Source organism: Anastrepha obliqua, chromosome 2 (assembly GCF_027943255.1).
Source record: "Anastrepha obliqua isolate idAnaObli1 chromosome 2, idAnaObli1_1.0, whole genome shotgun sequence".
Classification (NCBI taxonomy): Eukaryota; Metazoa; Arthropoda; class Insecta; order Diptera; family Tephritidae; genus Anastrepha; species Anastrepha obliqua.
In genome coordinates this window covers 70447432-70466808 of record NC_072893.1, presented here as the reverse complement: position 1 = coordinate 70466808, position 19377 = coordinate 70447432, and the positions used below count along the sequence as shown (strand labels likewise).

Genomic DNA, 19377 nt, shown 5'->3' with positions numbered 1-19377 from the left:
GTTTCTGCTGTGCAATGATGAATCCAAGTTTCATCAACGGTGACAACTCTGATCTCGCTTAAATTGCTCCAAACACTGCTTCGGAATTAACAGACTCATCCGCTTGTTGTCCACCGTGAGCAATCGCGGCACCCATCGGGGCGACAATTTTTTCATCGCCAACTTATCCCGTAAAATATTAATAGCTGTTCCGATCGACACACCTATGGCCTCAGTTACTTCGCGCACTTTCGTTCGTCGATCAGCGAGACACATGTCGTGGACTTTTTGAATGATTTCCTTGGTAACTACGTCTGCCGGGCGTCCTGGTCGCGCCTCATCAAAAACGCATGTTCGCCGACGTTTAAATTCGTTGAACCAATTTTTAACTGTGGTCATAGATGGCTAATAGTTCTAATTTTGCTTTTATCTCCTCCCTTCCAAAAACAAAAACCAGATTACCGAACGTTGCTGCTCTTTTTCCATCTTACTGAAAATCACGAAACACGTCTTACTCGAATAGCTGCCAAATCCAAAGTAACCTGTCAATGAGTCTGAAATTTGTTTTGTCGTCGTTTGATGACAGCACACGATGCTAACACCAACCTCCCTCACGAACGCCCCTTGTCATCAAACACGGATACTTATAGAACCGGTCTCGTGTTGACTGTTGCGATTTCCTAAATTTTAATTTTGTTTCCGATATCTACATAAATGCTCGCTTAATCCGTCTGATTTTGATCGTATTTTTAGTTTGACTGACAAAGGCAAGTAAGCAATGGTAAACCTTCGAATGAAAAAATTCTCACAAAAAACATCTGCAGTTCCGACACGAATAAAAAAAATCAGTTCGATTTCCAAAAAATAAAGAGTTTCCCTGGCCAAAATTAAAATGAACGAGATAAATATTTTGAGCAACTTTTACAGTTTTCAGGGATTGTGAATTTTATGCTGGCAACTGGCAGTGGATCGTGCGAGTTGAAACGTTTAACGCTCTAATAAAATACATTCGAAATTCATTGAAACAGTGTGGCATTTAAGGGGTTAGTCTACTTTGTCACTTTAAAATTTTTCATTTTTTTTTTTTTTGCATAATTTGAAAGTATATATATCCAGAAATATTGTGTAAAAATTTTAAGAAAATCCGAGCACTCTAACTATTTTTTTTTTACCTGAACATCATTTCGTCTACCTGCGCGTATAGCGTGCATTAAAAACTTTAAACGCGTTTTTCTCAAAACAACGTTTTCAAAATCTAGCTCCACTGTATCTCAAAAACTAATCAACCGATTTTCATAAAATTTGGATCACCTATTCTAGACATAATTTGCACCAAATTGACGCTCGGGGGTTTTGAAATTTTAAATTTTTACTATATATTTTTTTTAAATATGCGAAAAAAAAAACCGTTCTATCAAAGATTTTCCATTTTTATCAGCCATTTTTTTTGTCTTCATTAAAACCTAATATCCGAGGGTCATTTTGTAGCCAGTATCTTACTGAATCTGAAACATTTTGATTTTTTTGTTTCAGACAAGCCGTTCTTGAGTTCTGATGGAGCTGCCTCACCAACCCACGTTTGAGACGTTACGCTTCACTGCTATTTTTTTACTAAAAATACTATAAAATTGAATAAAAAAAAATTTATTTCTGAATTTTAAGACTTTATTTAATAAATCAAACAAATTTTATATTACTGTCATTTATAGTTTTCTCAAAAAAAAAATCACGAATATAGCCTTTTTTTCGAGTCTCCAAAGTAGACTGACCCCTTAATTTAAATTCCTTTAAAACAAAGTTAAAACTTAATTTACATTCCTATAAAGAACTGCCCCTAATAGGCGGGCATTCACTTTTGAAAGCTTAAAAGTATGCAATTTCGTTCATTAAATAAACATTTCCCCTATTATCGTTGTTTTGCCAACTTTAGCTTCCCCTAAATGACTTAATATATTCCAACTAACTGTAATGCATCCAACCGTCCACCTGGAGTAATTACGGTGTTTACCCACCCGACTCAAGTGAGGTGTCTACGCCTAAAAGCCTCTTTTGCAAATAAACAAAGCAAAACTATTTGCAACTTTACAAACTGCCGTTATTTTAATTGTTGCCCACTTGTCGGCACTAAGTTTTACATATTTTATGAGCACTGGATGGCCTGAAATTTAATAGCTGTCAAAGAGAGCTCGCAATTAGAGGTATGAGAATTGGCATGCATAGGTACAAATGCGATGAGTCCTGTGCACATGCTTGCTCGTAAATATGAATATATTAGTAAATATTTCAAGACCATAAGTGTTCTTAAGTATGCTAAGCTCAATAATAATTTCAAACTCAATTTGGTTCGTGGCTTTTGCTTAATAGTTTGTCATAAATAAGTATGTTGATATGTATAGAGATGCATTAGGAAGACCCGAAAAGTATTTTTGCTATCACCTATGTTTTATTAAAGAAAAAAATATTTAAACTATGTTTTACATGGACCTTGAAAACTACAACTTTCTATGTAAGTAAAGGTAAAAAAAATTGTTAAATATCAACAAATTAAAAAACATTCCAAAACAACATAAAAATACGTGAATTGTTATGAAAAGTTTCTTAGGTCAAAAATGAGATAAATATTTTTTTTGTTTTTAATTTTTCAATTTTTTTTTTAATTTGCTGGTTTTTCAGGGTCTCCATAAAAAATAGTTTAAATTATTCCCTGGAGGGCTTCGGTGGGTTTCTCGTGAATAACTTTAGCAATGTTGGCTTCAAATACCTCAATCGAAGCTGGTTTATCCACTCAACATTTATATTTTACTTACACCCACAAATAAAAGTCCAAAGATCTACTATCACACGATCTTGGTACCCAATCCACTGGTCCGAGGCGAGAGATAAATTCCTCACCAAAACGACGACGCAGTAAATCCATTGTTTCACGGACTGTATGGTAAGTAGCGCCGTCTTGTTGGACCCAAATATTGTGGAGCTCACGAACCCAAATACGGCAAATTTTGCTTATTGACGTAGCCATTAAACCAAAAATAGCCCTCATCGCTGAACAAAATCCGAGTCCGAAAATGCAGATCTTACGTGAGAGCCCATCGACTTAAATTATGATGCCTTGGGAGATCGGCCGGCTTGAAAACTTGGACTAGTTGTATTTTATATGCTTTGAAACCAAGAACTTTGCGTAAAATCGCCCAATAGTGTCATACGACATGTGAAGTTGCTGAGATCGGCGCCGAATCGTTTCTTCCTGGTATTCAAACAAAACTCAAATTTACAGCCGCAATATTCTCTTCACTTCGGGCTGTACGTGGTCTAATCGGTCGAGTGTTATCCACTAATGTAAAATTATTCTTAATTTTGTGGATGGTTTGCCGAATAGTGCCTTTTCATCATTTCATATTTCATTATCAATATTTCCAACCAGTCATTGCCGAATAGTAGTCATGCAACATTCGACTACAGTAGCACAAAAATAGAATAGGTTCCTTTGTTTTGGTCATAGAACAAATTTAGGGCAACATAAAAACATTTTTTTCCGTCCCTAATGTAAATAGAAACAATAATTGCATTCTCGAGACTTAAGTAATTGATTCCGCTTAAGTAAGCAAATTAATATCTACTTAATCACCCGAACAGGAAGCCAAAGTGTATGCTGCAAATGAAATGTAAATGAGCTAGAAAACGTATTCGAGGCATTAACATAACTATGTAATTACTTACGTATGTGTTAATGCCAGCGAAAGGCTAGATAATTCACTTTTGTAGTGCAGCAAGCATCAAATTTCAATGGTATAAAGTACAAGAATTTCCTTACATAGCTTGGGTATCCTTGTTTACGTGTGCATTCAAGTGATGATTGCTGAATTCTTGGAGAATAAAAATAATCGGATAACTCCTTTAATGCCCTGCCATCACTAGACTTGCACATACGATAATCTCAGTTTGCATTTCATGTTCGCAGGTTGTCATTCGAATGCTTATTTCCTTTCAACTGAATCCCTATCTGCTGCGCACATACACATACACTTATATGGGTACTCATATTGAGACCTACACACCCACTATGTCGATATCCTTCTAAAGCGGCTTGCTTGTGTTTGCTCGTTCAATGTAGAAAACAATATTTTAAAGTGCAACACAAATTGTAACGCAAACATGTAAATACAACAAACACTCTGGCAATGGTGACATTAAACTCATGTGCATACCTATACAAGCATACCTATAGTAAGCAAACATACAAATGATGTAAAAAAGTCCATAGGAATGGATAAACATTGTCACTCTGTCACGAAAGTTCCCAGTAGAGCATCGTTAACTGGTGTAATTCGAAAGAATTGCCGGTGAAGGTGAGATAGAAATTTAAGAAAGCAGAAAGACTTGTTTAGTCGTATGTTAGATGTATGTATATACGTATAAATGAATGGACACATATGTACATCGGTTAGGTCAGGAGGTTGTGGTGGTAGTCGATCTGTACGACCAACTCATTTAGACCTTACAAGTCTGTACCTTACAATACTGTACTGTACTGCCACTGTGCGATATAAATGAGGTTCTATTTTTCTTCGAAGAAACATTTTGTGGGTCTTATGAAGCGCAGGATTAGTCCCATTCCCATGCCAGATAGTTCCCCATGCCAGATAGATTCCTCTGATTTTAGCTAAGGCTGAACAATTGCAAAGGAAGTGCTCAACTGTTTCTTCCTTTTCCTTATCTCTACAAATTCTACAATATTCATGGAAGAAAACTCCTAGTCTCAAGCAATGCCTGCCAAATAGCCAATAAGCGGTTATACAAGCCACGGCCTTCGAGATATCCTCTCTTGAAAGGCTAAGCAGTTCCTTTGTTTTCTTATTTATTTGCGACCATAATAACGTAACTGTTACGATTGTGTCTTCATCCCTCCATGACCTATCGACTCTACAATTTCAGTCAATATCTCTATGCTCCAGAACTCAAATAAGTTTTTGTTACACACATGCAACATTCTTTAATTCATAAAATTTAGTTTTTTATTTCATTTAAAATATATTTAATTTTTATTTGCATTTTGATTTTATTTTTGGCAATTCAAATGTTTGCCATTCTGAAAGTAACAAAATGGATAATTGAGAGGAGATGGAGCGGGAAACAGATTGGAGTATTTAGTGACAGTCCAGGTGCACTTAAGGCCCTGGAGAACATGAAGTGAACCTCAAAGAATGTTCAGGAATGTAAGAAAAAGCTTAATTCTGATGCAAGACAGAATAAGCTTGTGCTTATATGGATTCGCGTTGTTCAAGGGAATGAAATTGCCAATGAATTGGTCAACTGTGCATCAGCAGTTACCCCAAAGGGACCAGAGCCAATAATCAGAATCAGTTCTACAGGAATCATGAACTGGACCAGTAATTTCTAAAGAGCCAACAGGCGTACTCTATTATGTTCAGCTTTTCTATTACTTCACCGATTAAGTGGTTAATTTAGGGTAATTTTGTATTCTATTTGTATATGTAGTTCAATAGCACAAAATTAATCATCCAATATTATATTGTGAATAACTTTTTTATTAAATAAAGCAAAAATGATTTTGAGTGACGGAAATCTTTATTTTGACATTTATCCTTGACCTTTTGCTCTGTTTGTGCAGTGTCAAATATGATTGACGTATGAAACTATTTGCAAAAATAACAGAGAGTAAAACTTACTTACTTATATTGCGGTTTAAGACCGCCTATAACAGGTCTCGCCAGGAGACTGTGATTTGGACGCGCCTTCTCTAATTTATTACACCAAGCAAGAGTTGGATATTGATGCGCTTCACTATATGGCTCGTGGTTCATTCGGCGGTAGTAGTTATCGCCAACACGAAGAGAACCGAAGATTTTCTGAAGTAACTTTCTCTCGAATACCTCAAAAGCTGCATCAGTCTGCAACACAACCCATGCTTCAGCGCTATAGAGTAGCGTCGGTAAGATGAGCGTCTTGCAAATTGTTAGTTTTGATAGGCGAGAGAGGTCTCTGCTACGCATTTATTTACTGAGTCCATAGTAACACCTATTGGCAAGCGTGATTCGTCGGCTTATCTCCAGGCATCGAATTATTCTTTTTCATATTGACCATAACGGTATTAATTGCAGCCTTCAAAGAAGAAATGGTGTTATGAGGATGCTCTTTGGCTTACGCTGAACTACGCTCCATACTTCGTAATCCAGGGGATTAAGAATAGGCCTCCATATCTCGGTGTTCCCAAGCACTTCAGAATGTTTAATTTTGTTTGGAAGTCGTTTTGATCGGGCAACTTCCTGTTCTCGTGTTTGCTCTGATGAAAACTTCTTGCTGGGCATAACGTAGGATTTATACTAAAGATTGTCATGAACAACGCGACAGATAAAACCCTTAGAAATAATAAGCTCCCTCACAAGAGCCCTCATTGATTTTGAATTGTACTCGTCAACTGTCGCTTGCACTTATTGAATTCTGCAGGTCGGACGGGGTCAAACGTTCCTCGTGTTTTATGCGTTTTGATTCTGCATCGCGGCCTGATGCTTCCAATTAACGGCAAATCTTATGAACGAATGAACGAGTGCACTTAAGAAAATTAGAGACTGTAATCCTCCTCCATGTCTTATCTGAAAAAGAGTAAAATAGAAAAATAAAGGACATATAAGTATGTCCTCAAATACCATGCGCTCCCTGTAGGAATCTACCTATAGGAAGGGTAGATGTATAAGCACACCAGCGCCACCTTGTATAACACATAATATATTTTATCGTAATGTAAACAAATTTAAGTGAAGGTTATCAGTTTTCAACGATATTTTACACTTTAGCTTAAGCACTCTCTTATACCGCCCATAACCAAAATTCCATTGCATATAAAAACAATTTGTTCCTAAAAAAATTTCCAAAAAATTACTTTAGACATTTAAAAATTATATTAACAGAATGAAAGTAATGAGATTTTTTTTTTGATATTTTTACTTGTTTTGGAAAATAGATTTGAGGAAAACTTGAATAACTCAGTAAAATCCTGATAGATTTTGTCTACTTCTAAATGTTTAATCACCCTTTTCATTTCTTGAAAAATTAAACAATTCATGTCCCAAATTTTTTTCGCAAATATCGAAGCACCAGTGTTCCGTTTATACCGTTAATAAAATTTCTTAAACGTATTAATTTTTTTTTTATTTAATTGTTTATATATAAAAAATAAATCTCGATTTTCTGATGCTAGCTCTATAGTTCAACCTCCCCATAGGGGTGCAAAATGTATCTAGAGATCTACTTAAATAAATTTCCTACTAGTCCTTTTGGTTTGCGTTTTAGAGCTCACAATTGTCTAAGCATACCCAAAGGCGCATGTTCATGTCATGCAATTGACAGGTTTCCGTTCTCACGTAATGCCTTTAGCAGTTACAGAAATTTCCTTCAGTATAAAATTATCGCACCAGGCGCCCGACACAAACATGTCAGCGAACAACAAGACAAACAATTTAAATTTTCCGTGTTTCTTGGTGTTGTTGAAGCGCTCATAAATGTACGAGGAAATATTGTAGCACACGCAATTACTCATCGAATGGGCTTAGAAAATAAAAGCATACTTAAATCGAATATTGAGCGTCAGTTTCCAATGCAAATTTAATCAAAACTAAGTTTAGAAAATAGAATTTTGAAAAGTTAAGCTGCATTTAAAAATTCATTACTGATCAAAATGCACTAAAAAACTGACACTAAAAGCTTTTATTAAAATTATTTTATAATTTTACATGTTGAGTATTCTAAGTGAATATGGGGGTTCATTTAAAATATTATTTTTAAAAGGCTGGAAAAGATTCAATCAAACTTATTGACACAAAATTTAATAAAAAAATATTCCAGCTCATACTATATCTGTCTCTTTTCAGAACCACCATAGAGCTCAAACCACTTCTATGGTCGCCGTACAGCATTTTTATTTATTATTTATGGTGTAGGCGATGCCAAAATTATGAAAAATATTTTTAATAGAAGTTGTTTGCAGCATTCAAAAAAATTCATATCTCGCTTTCTCCGTTATTACATTGTTTTTCTCATAATGAATGATCCCTCCGCTGGTTTCTTTTTAAGTCACAGGTTATTTTGGGCGCTGACTATTTTGCGCTCATATCTGATATAGATCGCCTTACATCGGAATAACCTTTGAAGATAGTAAAAACTTACTTCCACTGTGAGAGTACTGTATTGCCCAAACTGTACATTTATTGAAAAAAAGGAGAATGATGAGATGCTTTTAGACTCTCTTCCGATGATCATCTTGTGGGAATTTTTGTGTCTAAGGGTCGATATTAGATGAACAATCAAGAATCCGGTCTCTTAAAGCGGGTGTGCGCCTGACCATTTTTTCAACTTTTCAACCAGATTTTTTTTTTGCGTATCTAGTTTTATAGCCCACTAAATTTAAGTATTACAAAGTTTGAGACTTTGCATTACATGATTTTTTAGTGTAGCATGGAATATTTTTTATAAAAGAAATAGTGATGTGTTTATAAGTTTGCGACAAGATGTATATGAGGAGAAATCGTAGGAGCGCTAATTAATAGTGGTTGGAGCGAGTACATAAAGCGCCTGTACTCCATTGCTACATACCTTCCAGTAGGTGTTAATACAATCAGGGTTTTGATAGCAACCTGTTTGCCAGAGAAAATTACGATCGAGAGTGGAAGGGCTGTCTCTCATACTTTGCGCTCAATAATGGAAACACAATAAAATAATAATAAAAATGGCTTTATTGTTTTTCAAAATATTCTCCGTGGAAGTCAGTAAACAATTTCCCCAGCAATTATGCCACTCAAAATTGGGTACCTCCAAAACGAGTTGTGTAAAAAAGGTTTCAAGAGCTTTTTTATGCATTGCAAAATATTGACCTCGCATTTTATTTTTGATGTTCGGCACCAAAAAAAGAAATCATTAGGTTGCAAATCGGGGTTGTAAGGTGAATGGCTCATTAATTCGATGTTTTGAGTGCTGAAAAACTCTCTTGTGTGAGCCGGTATGTGAGAGCTCGCATTGTCTTGGTTGGTTAGTTGGTTAAAGTGGTGATTCAACCAAATCGAGCTAGCTCTTCTGCACTATTTTGTTGCTACATCCTCGGTACCAAACGAGGTTGTTTACAGCATGACTATATTTAGTCTGTGCAGTTTAAGAACCGTATTAGGTTGTTGACATCTAAGCCCGATAGTTGTTCGAGACTCTCGAACAGCGGTTGGTCCAGGGTTAACATTCTTCCTTCCATAGGACAGTGCATTCACAGAGGAAATGGAGGATTGTTTCCTTTTTCTCCGATTGTCTGCAACTGTGACAGTGTGTGTTGTGAGGGATGCCCAATTTGGTTACTTGTTCCCCAACAGACCAAAAGCTCGTTATGACTGTCGTTAGTCCCCAGGCGTCCCGTCGTTTCATGTTTATCAATGTTGACGATTGCTTGAGGTTGTAGGTGGGCCATAACGTTTTGCTGATTTTGAATCTCGTTTGGTCTTTCCATCTAAAATCCGCGATTCGGAGATTCTTTGAGGAAATTGTATTCTTGATTACACCCAGTCGTGGGAATACCGACTCCGCTTCTTCGTTACCTTATGATATCCCGGGACCCAGATTAAGGTAACGTTATGGTTTCACTCAAGGTGGTTAAGCTATTCCTACTTTGTTCCACCAATTTAGAGGTTGTTGTCGCCGAATAAAGTGCCTGAATTGCAGCTTGGCTATCCGAAAGAATAGCGATTTTGCCCTTAAAGACCTTAAGACACTGCAAGTATTGAGAAAACCCACAGATTTTTTAATTCTAAGTCTATGAGAATATATACCTGCTCCAACCAGCAAACATTCCATTTTAGAGTCATCTGCATAGACTCTAGTGTCGAAGTTTTAGAGTGAGAATCTCTTCCTCCATTCCACCTGAGATTAAAGAGAGTGGGAAAATTCCTATGAATGTTAACGTTGGAACGATGAAATGAATCTTCTCCGAGGACGTGTCTTAGAGAATGATGATTCAGATTTCCTTAATTCCCGAAAACTTCTGGTAAACAAATGGTTTTGTGCCACTCAGAATTAATTGACTGTTTTAAGTTTCTCAAATGGTATAGCTATACGACCAGATTTTCCAGATTTTTTTTTTTATGCGACATCCAACGAGAACACATTTTCTTGGCGATCAAATTTTCATGCAATATTGAATGTCCTAGTGGGGCCAGGACATTCAATATTGCCTAAGGATGCTTTATCTCGCGTTATGTCACAATGTCTAACTGACGCACAACCTCGACTGTTTCTGGCACAACAACCTTTTTGGAGGGACTTCACGAAATTCCTCTTACATGGATCGTTGGCCCTGTTGCTGCTCGTGGTACCAGCGTTTCGCAATCGCTAAGTGTCGAAGTAAGTTGACCAATGCGTACCCATCCGATAATCCACGTCGAAAATCGTAATAAATCTTCTTCGTATTCTTGATTGGCGCAATAACCGCGTACACTTTTTTGGGTGTTCCCTTCTCGTGCTAACAGGCATCAATTAGGCACACCAAGTGAAGCCAAGTGCTTCTCCACGTAATCCTTCCAACGCTGAACAAGCCTTTCTTTTCCTCTGCTACCACCAGCAGACGATATGATCATTCGAACGGCTTGACCCTGTCAACGCTGGATCTTTAATCGCTGCACTATGTCTATGTCGCCGTAAAGCTCATACAGCTCATTGTTTTATCACCTACGATAGTCGCCGTCACCAACGTGCAAAGGTCCGAAAATCTTCCGCAGAATCTTTCTCTCGAACACTCCAATTGACGCCTCATCAGATATTGTCGTCGTCCAAACTCCTGCCCCATACGTTAGGACGGACATAATGAGAGCCTTAGAGAGTCTAAGTTTTGTTCGTCGAGAGAAGGCTTTACTGATCAATAGCCTACTTAGTGCAAAGTACCACTTCTAATAGTTGTAATAGCACGACAATTTTCACGAGTTAATTCCAGGCGAGATGAATTTTTCAACTCACTGAAAAAAGAGCAAATAAAGTGGGTAAGTGAAAACGTTATATGTAAGTTTATGCTAAAAATACCAAATCTTTGCAATAAAAATATCGAAATACAGCTCATCGCAGATAGTTTTGCAAAGACGACCCTGTTAAAAGGCAACCTAAGTATTGAGAGGTGCCTCTATTATTGCTTACAGCTTTCGAAATGTGTGGAGATTTAGAGATGCTTGGTTATAGATTCATATCACAGGCGTAATATATGACTGGCCTTATAACATCAAATCACCATTTTTACGAAGATCAGATTCGTATAAAAAATCAATTCAATTTATCACTGAAATCTAATAAACCTGATATTTCTATGGGGAGCTCCACTCAGCCTCAGTTTGATACATTTGAATAACCATTTCAATGCAATAATTTTTTTTCGCTACAAAGTTCAAGCAAAACTTAAAAATCAAAGAGACATTGAAAGGGATTAAAGCTGTAAAAAAACTCATTTATGGGAAGTCTTCAGCCTGCAAAATATGCATACAACCCATAATAACTAACGAACAAAACAGCACTTCATCCATTCACTTAGCCCTTGCCTTCTTTAAAGAAAATCCACTTAAGTTGAAATAAAAACACAAAAAAAGTCTTGCAAAATGAAAAACAAAAACCAAGACAACAAAGATAAATTTAAAAGTCAAGTTGAAGGCAAACAACGAACGAAGGCCTCCGCCGCCGCAGCCATTACCATTGCAAATGCGCGCATTGTCAAATGCGCTGTGGCGTGGACATGAAAATCATGCATGCAACATGCTAAGAACAAACTAGCGAAAACATGGCCGCCCAGCCGCGTGAGCCATGTTAATATGCAGCAACGCGTGCAATGTGTTGTATTGTTTATGAATATCGCTGACATTAAAATAGGCTGCGACAAGAATTATAATGACAATGAAAAAGTGAGAAAACACATAAACTAAATAAAATGAACAAAAAGCCCACACAAAAACATTAAGAGAAAATGTTAAATGAAAACACGCACTCACACACATACAATTGGAAAAGCGAAGAAGGTGATCGCTAAGTGTTTGGGACGAAAAGAAAAATCCAAGTGCAAAAGTGGACGACGAAAAATAAACTAACAGGTAACCTGTTGCATTAATGATTTCAGCGGCTTGTTGATTGCTCAGTGCGCATTGCTGTAGTTGTGTGCGAATGTATAAGTATGTTATATATGTATGTGTATATGAAGTTCGTTCAAAGAAAAGGTGACTTCTTATTTTCCTTGAAAAATATTTAATAAACCATAAATATCCATTTTTCCCACTTTAAATTAATCCTTTGTGCCAACGTTTTTACCAGTTCTGGAAGCACTTCTGGTATGGCTCTTTAGTATGGCTTAGCTTGCTTCCAGCGATGCGATCATTAGCTCCTCTATTCCAGCACATTTCCATCATTTCATGGCAGCTTTTCAAGAATGATAGAATATAAAATTGAGCAGATTAAAGTGAAAAAGTAACGAAACTTTGCCGTGACGTAAGTGTAGATGAATTATTTCGAGGAGGATAAGGTGGAATCATATCACCACCTTCTACATGGCTTCCCTGCTCTCTGGGGGCTAAGATTTTGACATATTGGTTCTCACCTCGCTGGCGTAGCAATGCTGATGTAGCAGACCGTGACATTCAAAATCTGATGAACTTCATCAGCAACATAAAGGGGTTAACACAATCGTAACTCGATCATCGTTCGTAATCCACAAATACTCAGTCCACCCCTTGCCCCAACCTTCCTCCTCTTTTTCCTTTCGTCCTATCGTTTTCTCCACCTTAATTCCTTTGCAATGGTATCACAAAGGCTGAATTTGATTTCTACGCCCAAGTGTGCCTACTCTTTGGGCAACCATTTTAACCTAACCAAACCTGAGTGTAAATGAGGAGTGAGAGAGAACCACGAAACAGAGTGTGAAAATAATCAGTATTTGTACACAAAGACGAAAAGTGGGGATACATAAAAAAAAATAATAGAAGAAAAAAATTTAGTAAACCAAAAAACCTCTCATTTTTCATCAGCTCAACAGCTGATTATGTCAAATGCCCCAAGATCTGAGTAGCGGTACCCCGATATACGCAACCTTCTGTATTTTCTTAACCGTGAATCCTTTAACTTTCGAAACAGAAAAACTTGGCAGCGTCCAAGTCCTTAAATACTGTGCCTGAGGCAAGATTTCGATGCTGGTTTTAGCTAAAAAATGCTGCTAGCAACACCATTTCGGTCAACGGTGAGCGCTACACAGGCATGGTAAATGATTTGTTGTGGCCAGAAATTGAAGACATGAACTTGGGCGCTGATTTCAGAAGGACGGCGGGCCATGCTACACGAGACACGCCACAATCGATTTTTCGCGCGCCTAGTTAACCGTCTCATCAGCAGTCCCGATGAAGGCAATTCACAGGCGCGGGGCTGCGGTTTGACGTCGTTAAACTTTTTTGGTGCGAGGCCCTTCACCTCCTCGATGTTATGCGAGCAATCACTTAGCAATTCAGGCGCTTAAAGCGAATATCAAAAGAGAAATTCATGAGTTACAGCTCAAAACCGCCACCGAGACAGCCACATGAATGAAATCGTGTCCCCGTATCGTGGGAATTATTGCTCTTTCGAGTAAAACCAAACAAAATTAATATTTGTTAATATTTTTCGATCTTCGAAAAGAAATCACTCCTTGGACCACTTTTTAGTACCTACCTATAACTGATTTTTCCACAAATCCGCACTTCTTTTTTTTGTTTTTGGTATATCGCATAACTCCAACATCATGACGCTCTAACAAGATCTCACAGCAAAGTGTCCAAAACCTTCACATTTAGCCAAACTTGGCCTGATTCTTTTCGTTCTTGATTTCTCTGGCCGCTTTCAGTAGGATGATTTGACTTTCTTTTTGTCGTCATAATCATATAACACTTATTTCGTCAACATATTTCGAGAGGTGTGGCCAAGATCAGACCATTAACTGGCTCTCAGCGAATTTGAAAGAATCAGTTGATGAGCTGACGTAACTGTAGTCAGGACAACCGTTTGTTTACGAAAAAAGTGAAATTGGAGTGGTGAAATACAAAAAAAAAACAGCACAGCCCTCCCCTAGGTGCTGCTTCGTTGCCGTCTAAACAACGACTGATTGGAGGAGTTTGTGAACATGTGTGAATCGAGCGGGCAGAATTATGCTGGCGAGCCCTCGGTGACGTAGAAGCCGAAGTTGCTCGCACAATCTTGCTTCGGATAGCCAAACCTGGTGATCTGTCATCCTTGGGTAATGTATCATCCTTGATGACTACTTTGAGCAAACTTGAATCGACGTTGACTTTATTCAGAAACCCCTGAGCACTGCTCTTCCGATGGTTGTTTTGGTAAAAATTTATCGAAAAATCGAAAATCTGTTAAAAAAATTGGAAAATCGAATGTAGTTAACCCGCGAAATTTTAAAAGTCACCCTTTTTTTGAAGTTTTTTTTAATTTTTTACATGCATATATGCACCCGAAAGAGGAGCGTGGACAGCGAAACAACCTTCTCAAGGCGCCGTTGAACTCTTGCGATGAATGAATGAATGGCAGACGAGTCAGCCACACTCAGATAGTCGACCGATTAGCTTAGTTGAGCTTTTGAGGGGACAGAGAAAGCAAAAGGGAGAATGCCAACTTGAATGAACAGTTGAGTGACAAATGCGCCTAGCTTTTTTTATTTACATACTTGAATAACTGACTTACTGTAAGACTAACTGCTTGGCTGACTACTCGTATTAGTTGGGTTGTTGTTGGTAAGCAGCAAGAGGCAAAATGACTAAAAATAAGTCAAGTATTTAGACAGGAACAAAGCCGCGGGCGCCGACGGACTGCCGGCTGAGCTATTCAAACATGGCGGCGAGGAGCTGGTAAGGTGCATGCATCAGCTCCTATGCAGAATATGGTCGGATGAAAGCATGCCTGCCGATTGGAATTTAAGTGTGCTCTGCCCAATCCATAAGAAGGGCGATCCTGCAATTTGTGCCAATTACCGCGGGATTAGTCTTCTAAATATCGCCTATAAGGTTCTAGCGAGCGTATTGTGTGAAAGGCTGAAGCCCACCGTCAACCAACTGATTGGACCTTATCAGTGTGGCCTCAGACCTGGAAAGTCTACCATCGACCAAATATTCACAATACGCCAAATCTTGGAAAAGACCCATGAAAGGAGAATCGACACACACCATCTTTTCGTCGACTTCAAAGCTGCATTCGACAGCACGGAAAGGAGTTACCTGTATGCCGCTATGTCTGAATTTGGTATCCCCGCAAAACTAATACGGCTATGTAAGATGACGTTGCTCAACACCAGCAGCGCCGTCAGAATTGGGAAGGACCTCTCTGAGCCGTTTGATACCAAACGAGGTTTCAGACAGGGTGACTCACTGTCGTGTGACTTCTTTAACCTGATGTTGGCACAATATTTTATAAGAGCGTACAATTGTTGGCGTATGCCGATGATATTGATATCATCGGCCTTAACAACCGCGCTGTTAGTTCTGCCTTCTCCAAACTGGATAAAGAGGCAAAGCGAATGGGTTTGGTGGTGAACGAGGACAAAACGAAGTACCTCCTGTCTTCAAACAAACAGTCGGCGCACTCGCGTATCGGCACCCACGTCACTGTAGATAGTTATAATTTCGAGGTTGTAAAAGACTTCGTTTATTTAGGAACCAGCATTAACACCGATAACAATGTCAGCCTGGAAATCCAACGTAGAATCTCTCTTGCCAACAAGTGCTACTTTGGACTAAGTAGGCAACTGAGCAGTAAAGTCCTCTCTCGACGAACAAAACTAACACTCTACAAGACTCTCATCATGCCCGTCCTAACGTATGGCGCAGAAGCTTGGACGATGACAACATCCGATGAAGCGACGCTTGGAGTGTTCGAGAGAAAGATTCTGCGTAAGATTTTTGGACCTTTGCACGTTGGCAATGGCGAATATCGCAGGCGATGGAACGATGAGCTGTATGAGCTTTACGGCGACATAGACATAGCGCAGCGAATAAAGATCCAGCGGCTTCGTTGGCTGGGTCATGTCGTCCGAATGGATACAAACGCTCCGGCTTTGAAAGTATTCGATGCGGTACCAGCTGGTGGTAGCAGAGGAAGAGGAAGGCCTCCTCTGCGTTGGAAAGATCAGGTGGAGAAGGACTTGGCTTCACTTGGTGTGTCCAACTGGCGCCGGTTAGCACGAGAAAGAAACGACTGGCGCGCTTTGTTAAACTCGGCCAAAATCGCGTAAGCGGTTGTCGCGCCAATTAAGAAGAAGAAGATTTAGACAGGAAGAAAACACCTCATATGCAGATGAAGATGAGCAAATAGGAATTATACAAAACAAATGGCAAAAAGTCGCCGTCGGCGTGCTACGTAGTTACATGCATACATACATACATACATACGCGCATACATACATACATGCATACATACATTCGAAATGTTAATGACCAAATAAGAGGGAAAAGTTTGTATGAATGCACACAAACATAAAGATGGAGCGAAGTAAGATAACACAGATTTCTTAGTTATGTAAATACGAGTGCATTTCAAAAGCAGAGTTGGACCTTACATAAGTGACTCGTAAGTGAAGGGACTTTTGGGCATTGAACTAGATAATATTTGATAAAGAAGAGACGCCAATCTTACTAAATAATGCCAAAATGACATTGCACGCATTTGCCAATGCCAGGTCATAAATATGAATTTTTAAGCGTTTTTTTCGTTGCCACATCTGTGCTGGCTAAACAGGGTTAGCGATAAAGTCTTCTTAGAGATGATTTTTTACCTATCCGAAAATATATATGATTCTAAGAATATTTTATTGAATACACTAAGCAGGCAGTCTAACATATCGAAACATCAACACCAAATAATACCATAACTTAAGAAATCGAAAAAATTTGAAGGGGTTAGGTGTAGTCAGAACTTTAAAAAAATTGGAAATTTTTTTTCATTTTCTTAAAGTATAATATCTTAAAAATATTGTGTGAAAATTTGAAGTGAATCCGACAAATACTTTTCGAGTTATTCAACAATTAACAAAGGGCGCTCGGGCGCTCCGGAGCGTTCGCAAAACTTTAAATGCGTTTTTCTCAAAACTAGGCGGCCGCCGTAGCCGAATGGGTTGGTGCGTGACTACCATTCGGAGTTCACAGAGAGAACGTAAGTTCGAATCTCGGTGAAACCCCAAAATTAAGAAAAAAAAAATTTCTAATAGCGGTCGCCCCTCGGCAGGCAATTGTAAACCTCCGAGTGTATTTCTGCCATGAAAAAGCTCCTCATAAAAAAATCTGCCGTTCGGAGTCGGCTTGAAGCTGTAGATCCCTCCATTTGTGGAACAACATCAAGACGCACACCACAAATAGGAGGAGGAGCTCGGCCAAACACCCAAAAAGGGTGTACGCGCCCATTATATATATTATATAACATATATATATATGTGTTTTTTGAACTGGTGATCACTGTAACTTAAAAACCGCTTGGTAGATTTCAATAAAATGTATACTGTTTTTGAAAAACATAAAAAATTAGTGATTGATCCAAGGATTTTTTTTTTTTTTTAATTTCGATTTTTTTTTTAACAATTAACTGCCGGTTTTTTTCTCGAAAATCTGAAAAATATTTCCTTAATTTTGAAAAAAAAAGCTCCAATCAGGCACAAGATTATCTATTAATAAAACGTATTTCTCTTGTGCGATTGATTTTAGATGAATACGAAGAAAACTATTTTTAATGATGTGAATTATGAAGCAATTAGTGAAACTATGTAAATTCAAAACTTTATCAATCAGCCATCTTTAATTGTCAAGGCTTGGTTAAAATTGTATGGTCTATTTTCATTTTAAGTAACACTTTTAATAAAAACAGAGATAAATTCGCACCCGCATTACTGTTAGGCAACTCTTTCATATGTGAAGTTTGCGCATTTTGTCAATGAAGAAAATTTATTAATGCTATAATCGGCATTCGTAAAAAATTTATCCATTGTCTTAAACAAGACCCAATAACAGGAATTGATCCATTCTAATCAGAACCCAATTCAGCCATCAACTCAACCGGCGAAATACAAAACCTATTGTAAACTCTCTTAAGCATTCTTTTACTGATGCAAGGGAACTCAGTATTACAACACACCAAAAGAGCCTAACAATCACAAATTTGGTCGCCATTTCACTTGAGATTCTAATCACAATTGACACGTTTTGGTATGAAAACCCAAAAGCGCGATCGATCTAAATTATAAAAAATTCGAGGCACCATGCAGACAGATCGCAAGCTCAGAAGTTCTTAAAAAAACAGAGCAAGAAATAAAAAGATGATCATTTTTTTGGTTTAATATTCTCAATTGTGTATAATAATTGTTTGTGTAATATCTTCTTCTTCTTGCATTCCTGTTTGCATTTTCACATCTCTCTAATTCAACTACACTAATGTGGCGTTACGTACTCTCTGATGGGAGCAATCGTGTGTCTTTCATGCTTGCAATGGTGAAAAAAATTCAGTAGGCGTGGCCAATATCTGACCGTTATCTTGCTCTTAGCGAGTTTGAAAGAATCAGCTGATTGGCTGGCATAACGGAGACAGCGGTTTGTTTACGAAAAACCTGAGATCGTGTTGGTGATATACCAAACAAATTTTTCTAAGTTTATTTTATATTTATGATTTCGAAATGTGCTGTTTGGCAACACTGTGTTGTGAGAGAGAAATCAGCTGGCACGATTCTATGGGAATAATCCAAAATTCCACGTCAAAGATCTGCGATACTACGAAACGAAATGGTGGTGAGAATTAATTTACATGGGGCTCTCATTAGTTTCATCGTGTCTGCTGATACGGGCGTACGTTTACGTTGGTGAGTGTGAGCACCATGTGAATACTTGTGAAATAAGCAGGCAAAATTCAGCTGCCAAGTACTCTTTTGACGTAGTAGCCGAAGTTGCTCGCTCAATTTCGTTTTTCACCATAATTGAATGCTAAACCTGGTAATCTATCATCCTTGGTAAAATGTTATAGGCAAGAAGCATGTTCCAGGTAAACGAAAGAAGGATGTGCCTTGAGACTCAGAAAGTGTTTTCGTTTCCTCAAAATGAGGAGCTAATTAAATAATTTGAGCACCCAATAGCCTGCTACACCATTTATTCTTTGTTTCGTCGGTTCCGTACCAATTTTTGTAGACCGATAATACTTCTGTGATTTTATTTGTTGATTCTCACACGAAGAAAAAGCACAAAGAACTTCTCACTCCGCTGAGGTGAAGTTGAAGACTTTCTTTCTTGAGAGAGCTTTTCAAGAAGGCAATTGCAAAAATGTATCATGAAAAGAGTCTCAAAATTTAGATGATATTGAATTGCGCTTTCAGCTATGAATAAG

General features: G+C 38.0%; 1 protein-coding gene across 1 annotated transcript in view; it reads left to right on the top strand.

Moving 5' to 3' along the window:
* The first annotated feature begins 5616 nt into the window (after positions 1-5616).
* LOC129238198 (tyrosine-protein phosphatase 10D-like) overlaps positions 5617-19377 on the top strand; it is a 73181-nt gene continuing 59420 nt past the window's right edge. Inside the window, exons 1-2 of the mRNA XM_054873240.1 lie at positions 5617-5625; positions 5702-5929. Of these exons, the coding sequence (XP_054729215.1) occupies positions 5617-5625; positions 5702-5929 (237 nt within the window). The remainder of the gene's footprint in view (positions 5626-5701; positions 5930-19377) is intronic.